Below are 26964 nucleotides of genomic sequence, written 5' to 3' on the forward strand. Positions count from 1 at the left end.
CCCATTTCTTCCCTATCATTTTCTTACATTGCCAAAAGGTAATGCTGGCTCTGTTTACTTTATTGTCTATATGATTACTCCATTTCAGCTTACTGTCCAGAGTGACGCCAAGGTATTTGACTTCGTTGGATAGTTTGAGTTCTGTATTGAAGAGTTTAGGTAGTTTGTACGGTCCCAACGTTCGTTTGTTTGTGAACATGACTAACTCAGTCTTGGTGGGGTTTACTGAAAGGTCAAATTCCCTGCACCACTGTTCTACGATTCGTAGGGCCTGTTGAGTAAGGTTGCAGATAGTGTCAGTTACCTTGCCTGAGATGAGGATGGCAAGGTCATCCGCATAACCTATTGTGTAGTCGTGGTTTGCGTTTAGTTTTGTGATGAGATCATTAATCACTAGATTCCACAGGAGCGGGGACAGTACCCCTCCCTGTGGACATCCTCTGGCTATTAGTGCTGATTTGTCATCATCTTCAAAGCGTACCACGCGTTTGCTGAGCATGTTTGTGATCCAATCAGTTAGCATCGGGTTAACTCTGTGTCTGAGTAAGCTCGTTGTTATGCTAACGAAGTTTGTTTTATCAAAGGCTCCCTCAATGTCTATAAAGGTGCCAAGGCAGATGCCTTTTTGTTCTATTGCCTCCTCTATCCGGCTTACTACCAGATGAAGCGCTGATTCTGTTGATTTCCCCGAGCTATATGCGTGCTGATTCGGATGCAGGGGGTTGTTTCTTAGCGCACCGTCCCTCAGCTCTCGCTCACATAACCTTTCCAGGGTTTTTAGAGCAAAGGATGTCAGGCTGATTGGTCTGTAAGATTTTGCGCTTGTGTAGTCTCCTTTACCTGGCTTTGGGATAAAGACTACTTTGACCTCCCTCCATTTTTTGGGGACATATCGAAAAGCCAGGCATGCTCTCATTAGTCTTAATAGTCTATATGAGATGTATGGTCCTCCCCATTGCAGGAGCGCTGGGAAGATTCCGTCCGGACCTGCTGCTTTGTATGGGTGGAAGCTTTGAATTGCCCAATGGAGTTTTTCCATTGTGACGATTTTTTGTGCGTATGACCAATCTTCTTCAGTTGGTGTTTGTGTTACCTCATGCCATTCTACATTTTGCGTGAAAACGCATCCTGGGAAGTGGGTCTCAATTAGGACGCGCTTCGTTTCTTCCGGCGATGTGGTATGTGTGTTGTCTGGTTTTCGGAGAGTGCCCAGACCAGGTGTGTTTTGTTGTGCTAGGATTTTCCTTACCCTGTTTGCTTGTTGACAGGACTCGATGTTACCACAGAACTTGCGCCATCCCCTGGTACTTCGGAATCTGATGCATTTCTTGTACCTTGATTTGGCCGCCTTATAGTCGTCCCAATCCTCGTCGGCACATGTATTCATTGCTCTGTTTAGAGTTTTTCTCACTTGTTTACGCCTGCGTTCTAGTTCCGCACCCCACCATGGTTGTTTCCCTGGTGTTTTCTGGTATGCAGTTTCGGGGCAGGCTGTTTGATAGCTGTCTATCATTGACTGTGTGAGGTAGCTTACCTGTTCGTCAATTTGTTCTGTGTCCACGTAATTTGTAGGGTCCCCGAGTTGCGCAAGTTTGGTGCTGAGCGTACGGGTGTACGTCGCGCGGTCCGTATTGCGTGGGTTCCGTTTCGGTGGTGTTTCTTGTATACAGACCTGTAGGTCAAAGCGGATCCATCTGTGGTCTGAGCAAGATGCCTCCTTAGAGACATGCCATCCTGTGATTAGCTCCGCTACGCTCTCTGATGCGAGAGTCAGGTCTATAATTGTTTGACTTCGTCTAGTGACGAAAGTTGGTTCTGATCCAGTGTTTATTAGTGATAGGTTGGTTGTGAATAAGTAATCAAATAAGGTCTTACCCCTATCGTTGTGTGTATCCATTCCCCACAAAGGGTGGTGTGCGTTGGAGTCAGTACCGATAATCACTTCCTTCCCTTCTCTCTCGCAGTGATTCACCAGGCGGGCGAGGTCGTAGGGAGGAGGCTCCTCTGCTTCGGGCATGTATACCGAGGCGAGGGTGATCTCCATGTTTAAAGCAGGTTGCTGTATTGAGATGGCAGATTGGTCTCTGCAACAGAAATCTGATAAAAACTGTGTTTTTATGTTTTTTGTTGTATAGATGCACGCCCTGGGATGGTCGTGATGTATGTCTACGTGAATCTTACCTCCAAGATTGGAGAGTCCTCTGATTTGGCCGGCCCTGACCCACGGCTCCTGGATTAGGGCAATGGCCGTGTGTTGAACCTCCAACCATTTGCGCAGCTGAGCCGTCGCGGTTTGGCTGTGGTGGAGGTTTGCTTGGAGGATTTTAATTGTCGACGAAGAAGGGGACGCCATCGCAGATTGCGCCCTCCTCGTCTCCTCCAAGCTGTAGCCCGGCCAGCAGGTCCCCGGACTCGACTTCGTCCCCCTCCAGGTCTGAACCCGTCAGAAGGGCTTCTTCCGGGTCGTCGTCCTGTGAGGGGACGGTTGCGGGTACGGGCACCGCAGGGCCCTCGGTGGGGCCAGCGCCCTCGCTGGTCGTGGTACTTGTGCCAGGCTGTTTCTGGATGGTGAAAGTGGCGGGGTCCCATCCCGGCGGAGTATCGGCAAACTTGCCGTTGTGACCCTGGAATTTCACGTACACCGCACCCAGCCCGAAGGCGAGGCGGCGCCCGGACTTCATCAGGGTCGCGATTTGTTCCTCCGGGATTCCCACCACCACAAAGCTGGCGCCTTGCTGCTTCTCCTGTCTTTGGAGCACCCACCTGTCGACCGCGATCTGCGGGTTCTGGTATGCCAGAATCCGCCCGATGTCTCGCGAGTCGGTGATGGCCCCCTGTTCATTAGGGATCAGGATGCCACACCTGATCCTTCGTGTAATTTCCGACTGGCTCTTGATGATCAGCTGGTGGCCGGTTGAAAGGGCCAAGTCGGCGATGGTTTTTTGAAGCCATGTCAAAGTGTGGTCGTTGGAGCACCACAGCTTCAGGACGCCTTCTGTGTAAACCGGCTTACCACTAAAAGCTGGCCCCGGTTGTTTGTTGTTCGGGGACCATGCCTCCTTTAGGATGGTCTTCTGTATCCCCGTCAGTATCGTGTCCGCTACGTCCTTTGTTAGGATCCCGGTGTGGCCGCATGTAACTGCGATGCACAGGGACTCCTTGGTTGCTTGAGCGTAGCTTACCCGAGGAGTGGCCCGCTTGGACGGGTCCAGGCACTGTCGTTTGCGCTTCCCACGGGGCGAAAGTGTCTCGTTCAGAGCGCGTTTGGCAGCTGTCTGTACCTCACCTGCAGGGCTTATTGTTTCGTCCCCTTCCTTCACCGGCCTGCCGGCCCCCGCGCCCGGCGGACGACCACTCGGTCCAGGTCGGCTTTCGCCTGCCTGGGCCTGTGTACGCCCACCGGCACAGAAGCATGGCTGGCCGGAGGTTGGGGCAGCGGGTAGAGCTGGTGTGTCGGGCGCGGCGTTCGCGTTCATGCGCGCTCGCCTGCGCTGGCGTGGGTTGATCTTCCTCTTCTTGGAGCTCACGCCATGTTGGTTTTGGTTAGGGCGTTGGGGTTGTGGAGTTTGTTTCCCCTTGCCCTTGCGTTTTTGCACCTGCCATGCGGAGGAGAAGTAGTCCTCAGTCCGGGTTACCGTATCCGCGTTGACGGAGGCAGATGGCCCGGAGGTGCCGGCATGTGGAGCAATTTGCTCGGTGTGCTGTGTTATGTGAGGACCGCCGAGGGGGTGAGCCGCCGACGGAACCGTCACGGGGGTGCTTGGGTCGGTACTGGTTTTACCCGTACCTATAACCCTCGCCCTGTTTGTGGAGTCGGTACCAGCTTTACCTGGTCCCTTCCTCCTGCTTTGACGTTTGGTCTTCGGCACGGTTCTCGCCATGCCTGGACCTTTGTCGCATTTGCCCACGGGGGCAGAATGCGCGGTGTTCGCGCAGGTCGTAGGAGTGTCGTCGGCTTTCGCTGACTCCACCCTTACGCCGGTAAAATTTATTTTATTGTTATCCATATTTTTGATTATTTTAGTTTCATCTACCGAGCTCCCACCCTCCATGGAGCCCGCAACTGGGAGCGCCCTACTGAAGGTAGGCACGCTAGGACTACCCGGTAGATATAGGAACGCGAGGCTGGCTTACAGTGCGACATCGGGCACTCGATCAGGCTGGAGTCTGGAGCAGAAAGTCCCGACTTCCAACCTTCACTTGCACCGTCAGCATGACCTTCACCACCGCTACGGCCGCCCAAGGACGGCTTTCGCGGACCCCACGTCCCTCGCCTGTGGCCCTCTGACGGGACACGATTGGCCATTTCCCTAACCCATGGCTCTAAGGTAGGGCAACCGTTTCGCGTGAAATCCAGACCAAAGGGGGCGTGTTGCCGCACGGACGCATTACCGCCAGCGCCGCTTGGCTCAACCCCCCAGGATTCCTTCATCCCCACTTACGGCGCTCGACTGCGCAGGTCCTAGCGCAGGTGACTGTTTACTCCTACCCGCCATCATCAGAGAATAAGTGATGGACGGGCCCGCAACCACTTAGTCACAAGGATCACGGTAAGGAGTGGAGTTGGATTGTGGAGGGGTTGGGGGAAAAACTGGGAAAGGGTTAGGAGTTTGACTGGGGTTGGAAGTGACTGTATGTGCGAGGGATGGGTATGTGCGCTGTGCACACGACAGGACTTTGAAGGGGTGGGATGGGGGAGAAGCAGCTCTTAGCATAGGCAGGAGGGCGAGACCGAAGTCTTCCCTGCGACCTAAGGTCCCGGGTGACGCCGGTGTTACAGGCTCGAACTGTACCACGCACTTGGAGGCGGCTGGGGAGAACGTCACCCGCTTATTAGCATTGTTATTTGACTATTATTCCGTCTAACAAACTTTTCACTACGTCTAAACTTTAATTTTGCCGACTTACTGCGACCATTGCGCCATCGAGGTCGTCGAAATTAATATATTTTTTCAAACTTTTGATAACTCCTTTCTCAATAGATCTTTTCAAGAGACTCGCACTACTACCACAGATTATATAATAGTTACTACTACTAAGAACAGGCTTGTCGCTTTTTACTCAAGGACAGGGCTCCCAAACTGTGCATCGCATCGGCCTGGGGGACGGACGGAAACTGACGAAAAGTTTCTCAAGTAGACGTATAAATTATAAATTTAAAAAAACCCCTGACCCAAAAAAAATACGCAATTAAACCCTATAAAAAGCAAAAAATAACTTTAAACACTACGTAAGTACCAACTAAAGCATGTCAGACTAAATAAAATTTTGTCGTGTCGGGGGACCGCTTTAATTGATTAGCCTAACGTTAGAAGTAATTAAGTCGTGGTGGCCTAGTGGGTAAAGAACCAACCTTTCGAGTATGAGGGTGTGGGTTCGATTCCAGGGTCAGGCAAGTACCAATGCAACTTTTCTAAGTTTGTATGTACTTTCTAAGTATACTTAGACACCAATGGCTGATAAAAAGGTGAAGGAAAACATCTTGAGGAAACCTGGACTATAAAGTCTGAAATCACCAACCCGCATAGAGCAAGCGTGGTGATTAATGCTCAATCCTTCTCCATGTGAGAGGAGGCCTGTGCCCAGCAGTGGGACGATAAAAAGGCTGTAACTGTAACAGTAACAGAAGTAATTATAACTACTACATTATATATACTACTTATAACTTTGTATATAATTGTGTTTAGATACGTGTTTTTTATACGAGTGTTGTAATTAGGTAGGTATCATTTGATTTATATAAGTATTTTTAAAGGTAAAAAGCGGTCCCCCGACACGTCAAAATTTTATTTAGTCTGACATGCTTTAGTTGGTACTTACGTAGTGTTTAAAGTTATTTTTTGCTTTTTATAGGGTTTAATTGCGTATTTTTTTTGGGTCGGGGTTTTTTTTAAATTTATAATTTAATTTTATTTCATGCTTTTTGAAGGAGCTCCTTAATTTTTCCTTCCTTCATTTAATTTCTTTTATTTTAAGATGGGGTCGCTATATGCGATCACGGCCAAAGGAAGCTGTTTAACAATCCTCATGACAAACTGGCTCTGGGAGAATTGCACAGATTGAGAATCAATAAAGATTAACTTTTGGTCATTCTAGATTTTCAGCAAAAATATTCATTCCGGCATTCCAGGGTTTCATCCGTCACATCCCATTTCCAGCATCAGGTTCTCGTCAATTAGAATCATGAAGAGAACTAGTCAAGACAAATTCAACGAGCCCAAACTCGATGCGTTTACTAAAAGGCAGTTCAGGGTTATGTCTCCTATCTTCGTGCCCTAACAGCAGACCAGCTCAGTGGTTCCAGAAGACATTAGTGTTTCAAGTTTCAGATCCCACATATGCTTGCAAGTAAACTGAGCGTGTAACATTCCTATCACACCTATCAAACGAGCTGATGACCTTGAAGACCTGAACCGATTTCCACCAAACATAGCTAAGAACACTCCGAATGACATTCCTTTCAAACAAAAAAAACCGCATTACAATCGGATTATCCGTTTGGGAGCTACGATGCCACATACACACACACACACACACACACACACACACAGACACGTCAAACTTATAACACCCCGTCGTTTTTGCGTCGGGGGTTAATAAAGAATGTATGGTAATATTGTCATTTACCACCTCGCTCCTTTGACAAATTGATGATGTATTTTATTTACCACAGATGGAGCTACTTTAACCTTGGCTAAACAAAATTTTCATATTTTTTTTTTTCTTCCGAGGTTACTTATAAAGGTGTGATTTTCTGTGTAAAGATTAATAATAGGCCGATCAACTAATATAAGTACAACATTCAAATGTACAGTTTTGACAAATAGATTGCGTGTCGTAATATTTTACATCTTGAATTCACAAAATTAATCATATCTTTTGATAGAGTGAATCGATTTCGATGAAACAAAAACTAAGTAATACCCCAAGTTACGTAGAGTTTTTGTATATAAGCATTGTCTGCATTTAATTCGTAGATTTTACGTGAATCGCGAACAAACAAACAAATAAACAGACAAACAGACAAAAATGACAAAAATGATGGAAATGGGTTCTGTTAGTTATCCTTTAACATGCTGGCTATTTTTTTTGTCAATTTCTTCAATGTACAAAAATTACTTTTCTACAGATTTATTATATGTATAGATTCCAATAAAGTATATGTAAGTTACGAGCACCAGGCAATATAGAGGTGATTCAATGTTTGCATGCATCGATCTAGGAAAAATAAAATACCAGAAAAGACGTAGACTTTTCCAAGCAACAGTTACAATGCTTGCCAGCGAAACAAATCTCTGAATGTCCCATATACATTGCGCGCAACGTTCAGCCAAGGATAAAGGCAATAAATAGTAACTAGGCAATACATTAGGTCGTTTAGCGTCCATAACTCGCCGGCGACCGGCTAATCCCGAAGATTGCGCCATCGACGCACCAATCTCGCTGTAAATTATTCGCTCACCGTTTGACAATGGATTGCGACTGGCCATGTGTTTTGTATAGAATCCAGTTACTCACTTGTTTTTTCAGCTATTTTGACGTGCAGTGAAGCTTGGAAAAATACTATCGCTTTATATTTTTTTAACAAATCCATTCGGGATTTGTAAACCAAAAAAAATGTATCCAACAGTCCAGTCCATACGCATGAATATTTTTTAGAGGACGCAAACATAATAAATGATAACTTTATACAGAGCCACTAATCTACAAAACCAAAATGTATCTAATCTTATCCAAAATCAGCAACGATAATAGAACAGCAATTAAAATTGGCAAGCAGTGATAGTGGAAGGCAGTGTCACGCTTCGTCATTTCGCTGGCGTCACGTCACGGCGGTGTTTGGTCACGCGACACGGCGTGACGTGTTTGCGCGTCGCCCACACGTCGCCGTGTCGACTGTCCGACGCACGCGACTGAGCCCGCTGTATAAAACGCAAGGGATGTAACAGACAATGGTATGGAAGTGACGGTTATTTGTTTTATTCTATGTGGAGGCTTTTGTAGGTCTTGTTTATGGTGGGTTTTATGTGTAAATGTTGCTGTTGTTTGTTGTCACTGTTTTGGAGGTGTATGTTGAAGAAAAAGAAAGGCTTATTCCATTTTTTCCTGTTATTAAATTATTTTAATTTTGCTGTATAGGACTAGATCGATACTTAAATAATTAAGAATAATCTTTTCCCGATAGGGTGTATGCTTATGAGTTTCCAAAAATCTTTGACTGTCTCCTATAGTGTTAATATTATTTTATCTCCGCAATTAGTCGCCGATATATAAATACCTATACTACGTCTTGTTTGCATACATAGTGCCAACTGACCATAGCATAGTGTATAGATTCTATACACTTTACTATAGATGCACCATCGGCCTTCATGCATTCAACAGCAGATATCGGTTAGTACTAAATCTACAACATCAAGTAAGTACTTCTAAAATGAATACCGAGAGAGCATTACAAAGTAATGGTTTCCAATCACAGGATTATAGTGATATTGGAATGTAATTCTTGGTTGAAGTGATTGATAGTGATCATTCGTTGGATTACTTCCCGGTCGCAGCAAATCATGAAGTAATCTGTATCGATGAGAACATATTATTGGATTGTGGAATTACATTGTATAACGAATAAACGTTTGTTCTCCACTTGTATTTGTATTTACGGGTATATTGGAATTGTGTTGTATCTAACTGTTGCGGTCAAAAGTGAAATGTGAATATGAAAACACTTCCTAAAATTTCGACAATTCGAATCACAGTATGGGAATACTGTTTGAAGTTATCTATGCTTTTATTTATTTAGAACAAACTATTGTTGTTATACTTCCAAACAAGAAGATTTATTGTCAATATAGATTTAGCAGTACAGCTTACAGGTTTACTGATTGACTTATTTACTGACAAGAGTAAAAATTAAAAAAACCCCCGACCCAAAAAAAAGCACGCAATTATTATGACAAAAGGTTAAAAAGGCTAAACCCTATAAAAAGCAAAAAATAACTTTTAACACTAACGAAAGCATGTCAGACTAAACTAAATTTTGTCGTGTCGGGGGACCGCTCTAATTTATTAGCCTAACGTTAGAAGTAATCATATACTACCACATTACATATACTTCTTATAACTTTTTATACAATTTTGTTTAGATACGTGTTTTTTTTTATACGAATGTTGTAATTAGGTAGGTATCATTTGATTTATGTAAGTATTTTTAAAGGTAAAAAGCGGTCCCCCGACACGTCAAAATTTAGTTTAGTCTGACATGCTTTAGTTGGTACTTACGTAGTGTTAAAAGTTATTTTTTGCTTTTTATAAGGTTTAGCGTTTTTAACCTTATGTCATAATAATTGCGTGCTTTTTTTTGGGTCGGGGGTTTTTTAAATTTATAATTTAATTTTATTTCATGCTTTTTGAAGGAGCTCCTTAATTTTTCCTTCTTTCATTTAATTTCTTTTATTTTAAGATGGGGTCGCTATATGCGATCTCGGCCAAAAGAAGCTGTTTAACAATCCTCATGACAAACCAGCTCTGGGAGAATTGCACAGATTGAGAAACAACAAAGATTAACCTTTGGTCATTCTAGATTTTCAGCAAAAATATAAATCGGTTTATCCGTTTCATTCCGGCATTCCAGGGTTTCATCCGCCACATCCCATTTCCAGCATCAGGTTCTCGTCAATCAGAAACATGAAGAGAACTCGTCAAGACAAATTCAACGAGCCCAAACTCGATGGGTTTACTAAACGGCAGTTCAGGGTTACGTCTCCTATCTTCGTGTCCTAACAGCAGACCAGCTCAGTGGTTCCAGAAGACATTAGTATTTCAAATTTCAGATCCCACATATGCTTGCAAGTAAACTGAGCGTGTAACATTCCTATCACACCTAACAAACGAGCTGATGACCTTGAACCGATTTCCACCAAACATAGCTAAGGACACTCCCGAATGACATTCCATTCAAACAAAAAAAAAACGCATTACAATCGGATCATCCGTTTGGGAGCTACGATGCCACATACACACACACACACACACACACACACACACACACACACACACACACACACAGAGAGAGACACGTCAAACTTATAACACCCCGTCGTTTTTGCGTCGGGGGTTAAAAATGAACTTAATAAGTTTCTCACTTATGCAGAGATTAGACTAACAGCGACATCTATCATCAGGAATCTAAATACCAATGCTAACTATCGGATTATTATCGATCTTGAATATCGTTTCCGTCACATTGTATCCTTGAACTTTGCAATTTACTTAAATAGCCATCACCTTAACCTTTAGCGCATCTGCTTTTTGCTAACATAATATTTTAAATGTCAATTTTGCTATTTATCCGCCTCGTCGTTAAGACCAAATCTTTAATACTTCTCGCTTCTTACCTGTAAGGCATACTTAAATAAGGAGCTGAGCAATATGAAATGAAGCCTGTATAGTTAATACCTAGGTGTCGATAACAACCAATTAAAAATTTGGAGATAGCATCTACTACCTACATAAAACAGTTATCTTAAACTTCAACGTAACCAAGAAAACTATAAAAAAGCTTCACTATCGAATCAAATCTTTAGCCAGCAGTTCGGCAAGTACGTGAAATGGTCGGTAGGATCGGATCGGCTCCTAAATTGGACTTACAGTAAGGCCAGGGTGCAATGGAGTGCGGTTTGTAAGTCTGTGGAGTTCTCTGAGCGACCCTCATTACTTGCTAAAGCCTAGCTTACAACAGACATAGCACTTGAAAATGTTTGCCACCAAAAAGTTTAACACTTACTTCGGATTTTTTGTTATTTTTGAAGAAACTGCTTCTTGCACATGGACAGAAAGTAGCCTATATTTTGTTTTCAATCTAAGTATATCAAGTTTCATCAAAATCCGTTCTGTGTTTTTGCGTGACACACATCCTCAAGATATATGTAGTATAATACAAGTGTGATTTTATTATTCGCCAATAAATTATAACGACTTTAATGTCTTTGAAAAGAGAAATATCAAATATGATATACACTATTATTAGTATTATATAACATTGAATAAAGTGAGGACATTGTCGTGATATCATTGTTATAAAAATATTTGTCCCCTCCAGTAAATCAGGCTTTAACCATATGTTGTAAGAATAATGTTCTACCATTTTCTCTTTTAGGACAAATCCTGTACTTACGGTAACGGCGGGAACTTACAGAAACACAAATCGACGTACATCACTTTTATTCTGTGAATATGAAGAACAAAAGGGATAAGGGCAGGAGGATGATTATGATGAGGAACAAAAGGGCTTATTACACTATATGTCTAAAAATATCTTGCATCTTTTCAAAGTACATAAAGTAAAGCTCTTTTTCTCCCCTTATTATCTAGACCAGTGGTTCTTAACCTTTTTGACATGAGGGACCACTTTAACTAAAGTTTGTCTTGCCGGGGACCACCCCATCGGTTTACCTAAATTGAGAGTTCTTTGATAAAGAATACAAGCATTCTTTATAAGCACATTTAAGCATATTTAAGCACTCATTTCTTTACTATTTAGCAAAAAACTAAAAGTTACAGATTTTAATTTAATTAGATTTATGTAGTTTCCAAATGCGCGAGCGAAGCGAGCGCGAAATTTTTATCGGACTAAAACCAAATATTACGTAAAATTTAGACCAAACGTACTTACTTAACTTGTTGTTCGTTGACAAATGCAATAACAAGGGTACACAGTTTCTGAATACGCGAGCGAAGCGAGCGCGAAAATATAATTGTTTTTTAAGACTCCAAACCAAAATTACGTAAAATGTTGCCAAAACCCGCGCGCGCGTAAATAAGTCGATAAAAATAAAGTTAGGTAACGTATAACAACGTCGCGAAGCAAAGCTTCGCGGACCACTTGGAATGCCTCCAGGGACCACCAGTGGTCCGCGGACCACCGGTTAAGAACCACTGATCTAGACATTGCACTAAAGGTCGTGTTGAACGTAAATAATCGTCTTATTGAAAATGCGAACAAAAAATGAAACATCAAAGTCCCATAATGAATAAGTACCAGACGCCATCCCACACAGTATTGGTCTAATGAAAAATGAAATAATATAAATTAAACGAAAACATAATTTCTCAGCGAGTCTCTGGATTTATGGGTCCATTTCTCGGAGCACAGCTGTTTTAGTCCTTCTCTTCGTAAATAATAAAAATATTAATGATTAAAAAATCCCTCACGTTCAAACGGACCCTGGAACCTTGACCCACTGTCGTGTGTCTCTAAGTAATATAATAATTTAATTACGACAGTCACTCGCTCCGCTTGTACATTTTATTCTGCAAGAATAATCTCCTTTGTATATTGTTCGTACGCTACAGATTAAAATGAAAAATTGCCGACTTGGGAACAGTTTAATTCACATTACTCATTTTGTCTACGTGATTTTTATGGTGCTTCCAATACAATGCACAAGTTTGTGAGTTTGTGTTTTAATGAATAAATAATTACCATCAATTTTAGATTACTGTAGGTAAATGTATTGGCAAATAAAGCTTGATGCGGCAATAACGAAGATGATTTTAGTGAAGTAGGTAAAACAAGAAAGTTGAACCCACAGTATAGTTCAAGGCCCACCACTTCTATCACAAACACGTTTTATGTCAAAACATGTTTTGAAACCGAAAGTTGCTTACATAACCATTCCATTAATAAGAACACTACTAAAAATAAAAACAATAAAAATGCCGGAGAGTCACATCATTCGTTATTAAACGAATAAAAGTAATATAAAATGAATGCAAGTTGCTGGAGAACACATTAGGTATATAAAATGAATGCAAGTTGCTGGAGAACACATTAGGTATATACATCAAAGCAACGTAAGAATTCGGTCAGTGGGGGCTTATGCACACACATTATATTCTGTGAAGACAAACAAAGAGCGTGAATCACAGCACTAATGTGCGCGTGTCAACAGTGTTTTCCATCAGGGCCGTGTGTCTGCCTCGGTCGGAAATAGCCGTCCAAAGTGACGACCACGTAAATAACATTTGGCCATCTTTGGTGTCGGGCGGACACAGTGTCGATCGCCGGCCGTGTTTAGAATTCGCCGCCGATATGATAGCGAGGTACTAAGTAAATACAACCGTTGTGTACAGTAATACAATCAATTTGAGACATTTTAGTGTTGAAATTACTAACGGTATTTGTTAACACTATTTATGGACTAATGTTCTGGGCAAATATAAAGTTATTCTATTTCGTAGCGTGATTGTTCTATTACGAATTAATTCAATGAGTCTTGCTTTTAGGTACTAGCAATGAGTTACAATATTTTTCATTTACTCAATAACCAAAGCCAACCCAAAAGTAGTGGCAAAAAGCTATTCGGTTATTTGTGTGTAAAATATTTTGTCAGATATACCTATTCATTTTCCCAATGTTTGTGCTTTGATACTAAAGTTACCACTTCTGAAAGCACTTACACTAGATATAAAGTTTCACAACAAAACACCGATTTCATGGAATCTAAAAATACCCAATCAGTACGCAGTTCAAGCAATAGGTTTAAAAAAATCCAGTAGAAGAGGTCAGCAATATTTTGTCGGCACACAGAGCTAATCTGACGATCGATCGGCACGGAGCGATCTGTCGCATTCCGGCTGATATATTGCGCTCACAAATCGTTCCACACATTTATCATACTTTTACTAGCTTTTACAATTATTTTACACATACATTTTTGAGACAAATTCTGGGATATGTCATTGAAATATGTACTTCATAATCAGTCTCATCTGTACGAGACGGATCTAAATCGATTACTTGTCATTTATAATCCATTCGATTTTCGTACGATAGTGATGTAGACTTCGGAGATTATATATATCGTCGGCCTAATTCGTTAACCTGCTAAGTCCATTTTTTGGCAAAATTTACTTTTTATAATAATCAAAAAATTCAGTCAAATATCTACCGTAACACATAAGGAATAACAGCTATATTAGCTTATAAACGTGACAAATGCTATGCGCGAAAAACTGCTTTCTATCCACCACCCAATCTCCGCAGCGAAAACCTGCTAAATCCTGTTGGGGCCTCAGTTTTGCATTGACAACGTTCCCAAACCCACGTGCCGTTTGCGGCGCGTCAAATTTTGTTGTGTTTGTGTCAAATATTTGAGGATGTAAACCACTAATTATAAACTAGGTAAGTTTTTATTGTTTTATCTGTAAGTTTTCTTTTCGTTTAGTGCCTAGATCAACTGTTTTTAATCACATTTAACTCCTAACCTAAACATTAGGGACTTAGCAGGTTTACGCACTATATTATCTTATTTGGACACGGATTTAGCAGTGTATCAACTTAATAGTTTTTATTAATTTATTGCTTTATTCAAGATTATTTCGAAGATGTTACTCATTAAATATATTTTAAAACTAAGTATTTATTTAACAATAAACAGTTAAGTTAAAATCTGTTTAGATAATATGTAAAAATGTTAAAATTCATTTATTTTGCCGTATTTTTTATTCTTCTTCTTTAATTTCATTACATTAAATACTTATATAGGTACTTAAATATATTTTTTCAATATTTTCAGAATGCATCGGGGAAAAAAAATTGTGGCTTTGGTTTCTGAGGCATGTAACTTACAGGATAGACCTGAAAATGTAGCTCCAAAGTCAGATTATGATCCAAATAAAGTAATACACGTTTTAGAAGATATTCAGTTACAATATTCAGAATCAAGAAAGTTTATACCAGGACCTTCAGACAAAACTTATTATGAGATAAACGACGATATCAATATAACATCACTGACTGATCTCGATCTACCAAGTACTTTTATTCCAGAAAAGATAGATCATACAATTTGTTCTGACATAACATTTCCCAATACTACATTCAGTGATGTACCTTTAGACGGTAACATTTTGTCAACGGTTTATGATGTTAATAATACTTTCATCACAGACGATAATTTAATAATAGTACCATCACACATTGAAATAGATTCACAGGCAACGAATATTTTGATCTCAGATAACGTAAATAGTTCCGATACGCATACTATTCAAACATTAGGTTATGAACAAGTGTTTGCTCATGAATTAAGTACCAGCCCTGTAGAAATTATACCTCATGTTGAAAACACACATCATGTTATACCTAATCCGCCGATATCGGATGATAGTGATATAGATAAAAAGCTTGTGCCTTATTCTGATTCCGACTCGGATTCACTTGCTAAAATCAAAAAGAGTAAGAAACGAAAGAAACGTTTTAAAGTTGATAAAAAAGAATGGGTTAGTGAAAAGAATAAACAAAGAAGACAAGAAGGTAAAACTTATTTTGGAAGAGAGAAAAAACAAGACTGTTGGAATTATAATAAATCTAAAGAAGCACGTTCCATTAAACCAAGATGCTCGTGTAAGATTGGGAAGTACAGTACTTTAAAATGTGAAACAGTAGATGAAGATGTAAGGAGAAGTATTTTTAATCGATTTTGGAGTCTTACTTGGGGCGAAAAAAAGACCCTTGTTAACGAATGGGTAACAACTATTCCAATTGTCCGACCACGAAATCGAAATACCGAAGGGACAACCAAGAGGGCTAACACCTTTGTTTATCATTTAAAAATAAATGATCAAAGTTTCAAAGTATGTCGAAAGATGTTTTTGAACACTTTGGATTTAGGAAGATGGACAGTTCAAAATTGGAAGCATGAGTTTTCAATGCGGCCTCCTAGTACATTGAGACGTCCAACACGTTTATCTGAAACTGCTTCGGAGCCGAAACAATCACTTATTCAGTTTCTGGATTCTCTTCCCGTAATGGAATCCCATTATTGTCGAGCCACGTCACAAAAGTTATATTTATTGCCAGAATGGAATTCTAAAGAAAGCCTCTACAAATTTTACGTTGACAATTGGTGCAAAGACCGAAATATAAAAGCTCTCTCCATAAGTTTGTTTTCGAATTTATTCGAAGACAAAAATTTGGCCCTATTTAAACCGAAGAAAGATCAATGCGAAAAATGCGCCTGTTATAAAGTAGGAACAATTACAGAAGAAGAATACAAAGAACATATTGAGAGAAGTAAACAAGCAAGAGAAGAAAAAGATGCGGATAAGAAAGGAGACAATTACGTTTTCACAGTGGATTTACAGGCGGTACTAATGGCACCAAAATCGAATGTTAGTACGCTTTACTATAAAACGAAGCTGCAAGTTCACAACCTTTGCTTTTTTAATATAAAAAATAAAGATGGCTTCTGTTTCATATGGAATGAAGTAGAAGGTGGACTTAATGCTGAAGAATTTGCCTCCATTTGGGTCGACTTTTTAGAAAACAAAATAATACCTGAAGTTAATGCTGAAGATGAGAAAAAAACAATCATAATTTATAGTGACGGTTGCACTTATCAAAATAGAAATTGTATTTTATCTAACGCTCTTTTGAATATTGTCATGAGGCACAAGAATATAGCTATCGAACAAAAATTTTTAGAGGTGGGTCACACCCAAATGGAGGCCGATTCAATGCACTCCACTATAGAACGTCATCTAAAGAACAAAGTCATAAATGTGCCAGCTGAATACATATCTATTGCTAAGCATGCTCGTAAATGCCCAGTACCGTACTCTGTAACATATTTGGACCACACTTACTTCAAAAAATTCGACAAAATTCAGTTTTATAAAAGTATTCGTCCAGGAAGATCCAAAGGGGATCTCAAAGTGACCGACATTCGTGCACTACGTTACGAAAGCAATGGATCAATTCTTTATAAAACTTGCCTTAAGGATGAATGGCAAAGTTTACCACAAAGGCGATCTTTGCAATGTAATCCTTGCGAGATTACTGAATTATCTCGATTGCACCAGAACCGACGTAAAATTACTGCACGAAAATTTGAAGACTTGCAGCAAATAAAAAAGACCCTTCCTTCTGACTATCATAAATATTATGACGACTTGCCTCATGAGTAGATTGAGAAGAACCATTATTATAGATTTCTAAGTATTGTTATCTAATTTAACATTTTTGGAGAATTGATTCTGTTTTTTTTTTTTAGGTTGAATCTCTTTTAAATTAGATATTTTAACACTGTTTCCTATTAAAGAAGACTGAATATTTAATTATTAATAATAAATATTTTAATTACTGATTGCATTCGTTTCATTTTACAATTAATTAATCAATTGATACACCATACTAAATTTAACTCAAAAAGTGCTAAGTCCTCAAGCAAATCGAAACTTCTCCTCGAAAAACTGCTTAATAAGTGTTTTTCTGAATTTTATAAGGTGTATATAAGTTATGCTAATAATTATATTGTTAAAATTACAAGAAAATTTATAGAAACCAACGGGATTTTCAGAATTTTGATTGCTAAATTAATGAAGAAATTATTCAGTTTTTTCTTCGTCCTGTAAACTATGCAAAAATGGACTTAGCAGGTTAACGAATTAGGTCGACGATATAATATTTGAAATCAAATTATATTCCATTGTGTAGTCTGCGTATTTCAGGTTCAAATAGGACGTCATAATTAATGCCTTGGTTAATTTATGCAATAGAGCTTTTTTTTATTTGTGTAAAGTGCGTTTTTTGCTTGTCCCCCGGATTTGACCTAATTTCATTGTTAAACCCATTAACTATTTGAGTTTTTAAAGATACTGGACCAAAGAATATGCATTTAATTTTAATTTATTATATTAGTTTCTGTTCCAATTATTCATTATTTTGTTTTAACAGCATTTAAATAAACAGGAGTAGGCTCTTTTTGCTTGTCCAGTAAACTTGCCAAGTAACATTATTAAAAAGTAACTATTTTTAACTGAGGTATGTGTATGGAACTTGGTACTTATTCAGATCTCACTTCTTTTATAGGCGAAGGATTTCCATATTATCGAACTTGGCAGCCTTTCACATTTTTGTTTTGGGTGGGATTTCATTTATTTTTGTAAGGTTGTTTATTTTATTTTTTTCTTATGATTAAGTTAGTTAAGGAAATGTCTCATATACTATCTTTCAGATTTTTGAATATGCACTATGCTTCTTACAAAGAAATGAACTAGATTAACTAAATGGACTAGATTTACCAACTGACTGACATGACATGTTATCATATATTATGTTCGTGGATCAAAGTTACACATTCGTTATTTTCGAAAGTGACTCACACTTGGCCGTTTTCAGATTTTTACTTTGACTAAATACAAACCTTTGTAACGAATTTCAGATGGGTACGACCATTCAAAGATATATTATATAAATATAGATAAATTTAGTTCGTTTTAGTTCCTTAGGGGTATAAATTTACACCGGGTATAAAACACCTTCATTATTTTGAAACCGACTCACACTTGGCCATTTTCAGATTTTTCCCTTTACCTTGATATAAAGACCTACCTCCATGCCAAATTTCAAGTCAATACGACCATTGGAAGTGGTCTAGGTTTTTGATGAGTGAGTCAGTGAATCAGTGAGTCAGTCAGTGAGTGTATAGTAAAAATAGCGATTTTCTGACGTCAATATCTCAAGACCTACAATAGGTATATTCATGAAATTTTGTATTTTAGATAAGTGAGGGGGTCTCAACAGATACTAGAAATTTGAAATGTGTAAATAAAATAGATTTTGAGTTATAGGGGGGTCGAATTTGGCCTGAAATGGTTCGTGTAATATAACCCACGGCCGGTGTGTCGCTTTTTTTGCTCGAACTTGGCGGACACACTGCCGTGTGTCTAAATTCATGTTTACAATCTTTATGTAAACGAGGTACAATATTTTTTTGTTATTATAGTTCGGCCATTCAGAGAATGCGTTCCTGACACGTCGCGATTGAACTGACGACGTAACTACATTCATTGATTATTGATATAATAATGTTGTTTTAATGCTCCTCAATTGTTAAAACGGTAAACAACCAGCAAAAATATTTTTATCGTAACTGCAACGCCATTGCAAAGTTACGTCGTCAGTTCAATCGCGACGTGTCAGGAACGCATTCTCTGAATGGCCGAACTATATTTGTTCCATTATTGAAAAGATATAGTATTTCTTGATTATTATTAAATGTTGATCTGGAATATTACATAATTATAATAATAGCGTCCATGTAGATGAAGCTTTATACTTTTCAGACGTTCAGTTGCGTGACTGTCCCTGTTTTCTATTTGAAACAAAAAAATATTTATAATTCTTTATAAAATACTGTTTTGTTCTGTTTTCGCTCTATGGACAGAAATTTAATTTTGATTCATAACTAGGGATCACTGCAGAAATATATTTTTATTATAGCTTAATATTTTAAAAAATAATATCCGATGTGCATCAAAAGTCACATAATTGGAATTGAAGTTTGATTTTTGTTATAAAACGTTCAAAGAATTGTCGTGTATTGTGTTTTTTCCTTTTGACAAGATTGCTTTCTTTAATTAGTAATAAAAATATTAATAATATTTTGTGTAGTTTTTTGTTAATATCATACTCAATAGAGTTACATTCTAGAAGTGATCACGTAGCTTTTTCCATTATGTATTCGGATATTTATTATTCTAGCTATATTTTTGGCGTTCCAACTTAATTTTCGTTAATTTCAATCTATACACTATTTAAAAATAAAAAAAAGTTGCCATAAATTAGACTTTTTTTAAAAAACTAAGTTTTATACATGTTGACACAAATAAAAAAAAAGCTCAATAGCAATAATGAAACATCCGAACTTATGAAGCAACTACATAATGTGCCCATGCCTGTCTAAGTTGTCTGACAATCGGAATCCGACCTCTCTCTGAATCTAACATTGCATGTTGACAGAGATTTAAGTCGCATACATTGTAGGTACGGGACCCTTTGCTTGGCAGAAATCACGTGTCGTGTCTGAAAGCGAATGTTCGAGATGCCGAGCGTTCTCAGCGTCGGCCTCGGCCTCGGCTTGTCCTTTCGCCGAAAAATCTCAAGTATTAGAAGATCTCTCGGGGAGGACTTAAGGCGGGATTACGCGGCTCTGATCGTGGGCTGCTAGTAATTGAAGTGTGTTTGTCATTGTTTTGTAGTTCCGCTGTTTCCGATGAGTTGCTATTATTGTTTTCATCTTACTTTCTCGAATTGGTAAGTTAAATATTAGAGGAGTATTTCATCAGATTTAGTATTTCAAATTGAGTGGGAGTGCTCGTATTCAGCAGAGTGATTCTATCAGCTCGTAATAAAATTCTCTCTAAATTTAAAAAGGAAACTGTCATATCATAAAAGTGAATGATATACTTTATTACTGATGTGTTGAAGAAAAACGAGCGAGTGTCGCAATCCTCAGCTGGCACGTTTTTATTCCGGCGGTTTGTCGCAAATCCACAAAAAATATAAAAAATGTTTTTACTTTCCTTTTAGAAGTTCGCTACTAAAGGTTTATGTCGGCTAACTAAGTGTACTGGGGGACGTACAGACTAAATATAAAAGAGAACCAGGTCATGCATACTTACAAACTGATTGACTTCAGTTTTATGAATATCGAAGTACCTTTTAGTTAAAGTCCTCTTAGATTTACTTTACACATGGAAGAGTTCGGCTCTTATGAGAGATTACAGCCCAAAGTTTTATTAACCTCTCAAGTATATCGGACGTGTCGATAGCACTTCGAGACTCGACTCGCAACACAAATAATGAATAATTCAACTGCCCAAGCGTTTGCTAATTAAGCAACAATTATTCAAACGGAAGAAAAACTGATACTTTAGGCAGCAAGCCGCCAAACCAAAACGAAGAGTAAACACAAAAAGGACATTAAGCTCATTAAGAGCAGAAACCTTCGAACCTGTCTTCATTACAGAACAATTATTCAAACAAACCACTTAGAATAATCGGCTTTAATAAAATACTCTTAACGAATTCACGCTGAAAAAGATACGCTTTTTATTTGAAACACAATGGGCGTACGACCGACTGACAGACGAAAAATTATTCAGAAAAGAGACGTGAAAAAAACGGGACGTTCGTCATAAGTGGAGTAAAATATGCACCCTCGTGCCGTAATATATAGGCCCGGAGAGTCCCGCCGCGACTACACAATTATGGTCATACGCGCTGCGTGTAACCGTGCCTTGCGACCGTTGTGCTGTAGTCGTGCGATTAGTAATATTATTGTGGTCACGTAATTATGTATTTCGTGGTTGATTTAGAACGTTAGCAGATACATATTTTTATAGACTGACAAAAACTGAAATTCTTTATACATAAAACGAAATTTATTTTAAACGTAGAGCTCATTGTAAGTTTAAATATGCCAGCAGCACTCCTATGCATGTCTAACATTTACATAATTCTATTGAAGCGCTCGCCGGCTTGCTCTCAATTAATGTAATGTATTATGAAACTACGAGATTTAACTAAGTTTAGGCAAATTGGCAAACTGCGGACAAACTATCGATATAACTATCCAAAGTTTTAATTAACACAAAATAATTCACCAATAGGTAATAATAATTTGTTATGAACAAAATTATAATTAAAATATTTATGACTGTCATTTATTGGCATATTTTGATTGGTATCGTCAGAATTAACACATTAATGCATGTTGTAAATAAAACATAATCCAATATTGACAGTTTTATGATGACAGCTTTAAACCGGCTAAATTGTTTTATTAACTTACCGTTTAATAATAATTACAAAAATAGCCATCGCAGTCGTAGTTACGTAATACAGACGCGTGAAAGTGACACGAGTAATTATTAAATCCAGGCAAAGATACATTGAGGTGAGCGTTAAGTGGGGCTTAGCACGTCACACTCGTCGAAGATTTATACTGTTTATATAGGCGCTAAAAAGGACGGATTTGTTTCAATTTTGAGGATCCCACCCAACAAGGAATTTCGAACCTAAACTACTGGGTAACAAAGGCTACAGTTGCTTTACATAGTTGATGTTTTTTTGCCTTGTAAAATAAAGGTTGTCATGCAAATAATTGCCTTTTTAAGGTCTTTATTTTGGTCAAATGTGATGAATTGAGGTACCAACCTATTCAATTTTATGGATACTTTGAACAAACTTTACTGTTCCAAATATAAAAAGGCGTGAAAATGTCTGACTACTCGTACAATATTGGAGTCTATATTTAGATCAAACAATATTAGTTTAACTTATGAAAGGTTTCTTACCGAACTTTCAATGCCTTTGGCGTCCTACTTCTTATTTTTCTGTAACAAACAAATAATATATTAGGAGCTAATAAAACAAACATATGTATAAGAAACAATCTAATAATATCACATTAAAGAACAATAAAAAAAAACATTAAACAAATCCACAAGAATCTTGATTCATCTTCAAAGAAGAGAACTTAACCCTTCAAAGCTGCTACAAATAGACATCAAAAAAAGAATATCTGTAGCGTCACTTCCATAAAGAGCGTCAACTAACGAGTGTAGATCAAAGAGGAGTTAATTTTATAGGATGCGATTCCCAAACAAATGAAGCGGCCAGTACTAATCGAAGCATTTGTCACGCGACTCGTATTCGAACGTCATTTTCGACTCCGGATGACGCGCTTAAGCGACTGCGCCGTTTTAGGGTTATATTTGGAGCGAATCCTTGAGCGTTCCAAATATAAAATATGTAAGCTTGGGAGGTTGGGTATTTTAGTTATGGCAAGTTCACTATTTCGGTTACAAGATATTGTTATTGAGGGAAACATACAGGTTTTTTGGCTTAGGATTAAATTATAGTTGGGTATAAATAGAAATGATGAAAACATATTGTATTTATGATAAATACGGCTTATCCTTGATTTAAAACATTACAAAAATAATTTATGCAGGATTTCAGAATTCAGATAAACATAAATAATAAAAATTCTTTGCATATGTAATGCAATAGACGTTGAAGTAATACCAAAAGGATTTAGCAGCACTCAGCAAACCAGGTCAGTGGAACATTGTCTCAAATAATTCGAGCGCCTATCCGCAACGGTGGGACATTATAACTTAATAACGTTTTCCTTTCTTTAGAAAAAGGATTCAAGAAATAGTTTCGTTGATATATCCAACTGATGTTATCTCGGACACGTCGTCTGGTTACTTTAGCTTATTTTAAGACCTCTCAAGGGAATAGAGACTAAAATAAAGTAAATATTATTTGTAGGAATACTGAGTGTTACGTCTGACTGACGAAAAGATAGATGGAAGTATGAAAGCTGGAGCGGAGATAAAATAAAGGAAAAACTACGTCAGCGCATAGTGCGGAACATATTTGATATTGGAATAAGAACAGCTGTTTTATCTTGAATCTGCTGGAATCAAGATTAAAATTTAGGTCTACTAGGATCATTGAACTTAAACTGAATTTTCTTAATAAACTGGTATTTGCACGCAACCTTTAGAACTGCCTCCTTCATCTATATACAAACATTTATTTACCGGTAAGCGGTTTTAGCGTCAACGCGTAAAACTCTTTTGTATTAATAATATGTATTATTAGTAAGAATCGAAAGATTTCTCGAGACCTCTTCTGTCATAGTGGCTTAAGCTTACCTTAAGCAATACCAACTCTTGTCCACCTGGCAATCAAGGACAAGTCAAACACAGTTTATGCTTATGCAAGCCGCAGTTTACTCAGACGCAGGCCTCGCTAATGAAATAGCATGTTCAGTGAATTATATGCAGCTAAGCCAGTAGAATTACATGACAACTAATTTTGAGAATTTCACGACTGTTCGGTAAGTCGCGAACATCGAACCAGTATTAGATAGTAATTAACTTGATGCTAGTTGAAGCTTGGTGGAGTTCAGTTTTGCAGTTTCAATGGACCTGTGTTAAATGGATCCAGTTAGCTGCAAAAATTAATTCGTTATAATATTTTGTGCCATAGATAAAAAACTTAACGCTTGTATTAGGATGCATTATGCATATAAATACCGATAAAGTTGTATAATATTATTGTGAGAAAAATGTATTTGAATATTATTAATATTAATCAATGTTTATTTTGGCAGATGCTAACGTTCGTGTTGCGGATATTGTTGCATTGGCCTTGAATAATGTCTTATGTCATCGGATTGTTATTTAATATTTTTAAGATTATAAGTTACTAATCTAAGTAATCAAAAGAAGGTCAATGTCTCATAAAAAATTTATAGTTCTAAGTTCGTCAGCCTAACAACCCTTAGCCTTAATTTGTGAAAGTATTCCATTCCATTGTTGAAATAGGAGTTTATAACAAAGAACTCTTCAACACTCAGACAAACAGAAAAAGTATTATCTGAAATGTTTGCGACAACGGCTAATCGCCATCAAAGGGGAGAGTGCCATTCCGCGGTGAAGTTTTTAAATAATTTCATTATTGTTAAAGTTTGGGGTTCGGGTCAATTTGGGACAAAGAAAGTAAAAATTGCCGTATTTGTCGCAATGGGGAGCGATTCCAATGATTTAGAATACAAAATGAATTTTTGAGGTGCCTAATCATACTTGGCTGGCTGTTACACCGATGTGTAACATGTTGAGTTGTTCTCTTAGTTTTAGATTTAATTTGAATGATGGTCATATCTAACATGGGTACTGAACCATTGTCCCAGAAAACAACTATTAATCAAATTACCGAAAAAACTAGGTTATCTATCAAACCAACTAGCTTTAATAGAATAAGTTTCATAATAAAATACTAGGTGCCTACATAGAAAAGGAGCACAAAGGCTAAACATTTATAAATATCTTGGAGGACACGCGGGGTACGAACATAAGTCGTAAATAACCCACTTGTACGTAATAAGTGAGAGCACCTTCACAATCACAATTGTTCTTATTAATAAACAACTTGTCGGGAATTAACACAACCCACGCAGAAAAGACTTGTTGAACCAACTGCCAGAAACGTCTAATGTAATAACGCTTTATTTTCCTTAATTCTCAAAACCATACAAGTTTGCTAACTAAGTTTCCTTTTGTGAGTAGGCTCTGCAATTGTTTGGGATTAAGAGAAACGGCATAATATGGCTGTCCATTTTTTAAGTTGCGTAGATAAGCAATTATAATATTCTACACGATTACCACATATTTCTGCCTACATGAGACAATTTACGTATCAATAGGAAGTGCAACGATCTGTAAATCTTCATTGATGGTAAATTAGATCCCATAAAAGTGGCGCGTGACCCTATTCTAAAAGTCGCACGCCTTTCTGCACTCCCAAACACGAGTTAAATATATCGGCACACACTAACTCCACTCGAACTCTCCGGAAACTAAAAGCACGGAAAACCTCACATTATTCACTGAGCCAAAACTTGGAGTTGACATCAATGCGACCAATAGCTATCGATTACTGAACTCGAACATAAATCTAATAGGTTCGGAGACGTTCGGGATCTTCCGGGAGTTTTCGGCAGTCGGCGATGCAGCGGTGTGTAGTGCTTCCATGAATATCAATAAAATGCCACGAGGTCACGCGAATGCTCAATCAGCTTTGAGGCGGTTTAAGTTGGCTTTCAAGTTAGCCCTAATATGTTTGTCGTTAAACAACACTATCAGTCATGGGATCTTAGAGTGACGGCCAGGGGCAGGATTTGTTAGAACTCGTTTAGTGAGGGACTTTGATGTGTCAGTTAGGTCGTTAGTTTATGTTCGTGGAATCAGAAAGCTTTTTGTCTACCTATTTTATAAGAATCATTTGTCATTACTATGTATGCACAAAAGGTACTGAATTTTTCATCCTTAAAAATGATTACAGATCACATGAAAAATCCAACAGAAAATACTGAATGAAGGTAATGACCCCAAATAGTTTTTCCAACAATCCATACATTCTGATGATACGCGTATTATAATTGCAGCAGTAACAAGGTTTAATGGCCCCTCATGAATAAAGTGGAAACTTGTGAACACACCGCAGTAGATCCACAAGTAATTGCCGGCATACATGGCGCCGATTATTATAATGCTGCCAACTTGCGCACTAATGCTATGCACATAGTAATAGAGGATTTGATACTCTAAGTTGTAAGTATGATACCAGCAAAGTGGTTTCTGATAGTACTAAAGTTATGTATGTTTTAGAATAAGTATGAAGAACAGAACCTCGTCCTAGTCAGTATTTTTATTATTTCAATGCTGTACACAGGCCTTTTTCTCATATAGAGAAGAAATGAGCGTTAGCCACCACAGCAGATTTCAGTGCTAATAAAACCACGGGCAAGTTAAAATCAGAAGATACAAAGAAAAATAAGTAATTTGAAAAACACCTCATTGTAAAACCTGATACACTTCAAGCCCCATTAAACATTAAAACCACATCAAAAAAACTTCAAAAAGCCGCCATCAAATATGAAGTTTAGTGGAAACAAATAGTGGTGTCCCGGCATGTTCTCTGTTGGACACAGTCGACGCGAATAGAATGGACTCGTTGATCAAAGAGACTGTCCCGGGCGTCGCGCATGACGCGTCGCGCTTGACGCGCATTCTCACATGTACCGACTTATTCTGGAAAAGGAAGAAAGTACAGTACCTACAGTAGTGGTAGTATCTTGTGTTGCTGGCAACATTTGTGTTGTCACTTTTGGTCACATTTTTGGTCCTTCTTTCAAACTCAAACTCAAAAACGTTTATTCAAATGAGGCTGATAAATCAGCACTTTTCGAACGTCAAAAACAAAAGACAGCCTCCAAAACGCCCGCCCTTCACCACTTTCTATGTGTTTTGGAAATGAATTCTGTCGAATGGATGAAAATTATTTTCGAAAACGTCGAGTTTTTGGTATTCAAATATTATTTTTTAATATACCTAAATTCATTCAAAAGTTACGGCTTATTTTAACACTGTATTTTGAGTTATATAACTATGCAAAAGATTAAAATAAAATTTTTGATTCTGGTACCATTTAAATATTGCAGAATAAGGACGCAGGACGAATTTAGATCTAATATTTGAAATGCACGTTTCTGTAATATGGCGGTTACAAATATGTGTTCTGTCGTTTCATTTTAAGTGCCT

At 38.3% G+C, this 26964-nt stretch overlaps 2 protein-coding genes across 2 annotated transcripts; one reads left to right on the plus strand and one right to left on the minus strand.

Annotated features, from left to right (window-relative positions):
• Positions 1-202: 202 nt before the first annotated feature.
• On the minus strand, positions 203-4815 carry LOC124636937. Its single transcript, XM_047173226.1, has 2 exons — positions 2182-4815; positions 203-2084 (listed from the first exon to the last, which is right to left on the minus strand). The coding sequence occupies exon 1, from the start codon at positions 4050-4052 to the stop codon at positions 2325-2327; it is 1728 nt and encodes a 575-aa protein (XP_047029182.1). The 5' UTR covers positions 4053-4815; the 3' UTR covers positions 203-2084; positions 2182-2324.
• Positions 4816-14059: 9244 nt separating this feature from the next.
• Positions 14060-17148, plus strand: LOC124637112. The gene is made up of 2 exons (XM_047173452.1): positions 14060-14182; positions 14577-17148. The coding sequence occupies exon 2, from the start codon at positions 14578-14580 to the stop codon at positions 16966-16968; it is 2391 nt and encodes a 796-aa protein (XP_047029408.1). The 5' UTR covers positions 14060-14182; position 14577; the 3' UTR covers positions 16969-17148.
• The last annotated feature ends 9816 nt before the right edge of the window (positions 17149-26964 follow it).

This window comes from Helicoverpa zea, chromosome 15, assembly GCF_022581195.2.
Source record: "Helicoverpa zea isolate HzStark_Cry1AcR chromosome 15, ilHelZeax1.1, whole genome shotgun sequence".
NCBI lineage: Eukaryota > Metazoa > Arthropoda > Insecta > Lepidoptera > Noctuidae > Helicoverpa > Helicoverpa zea.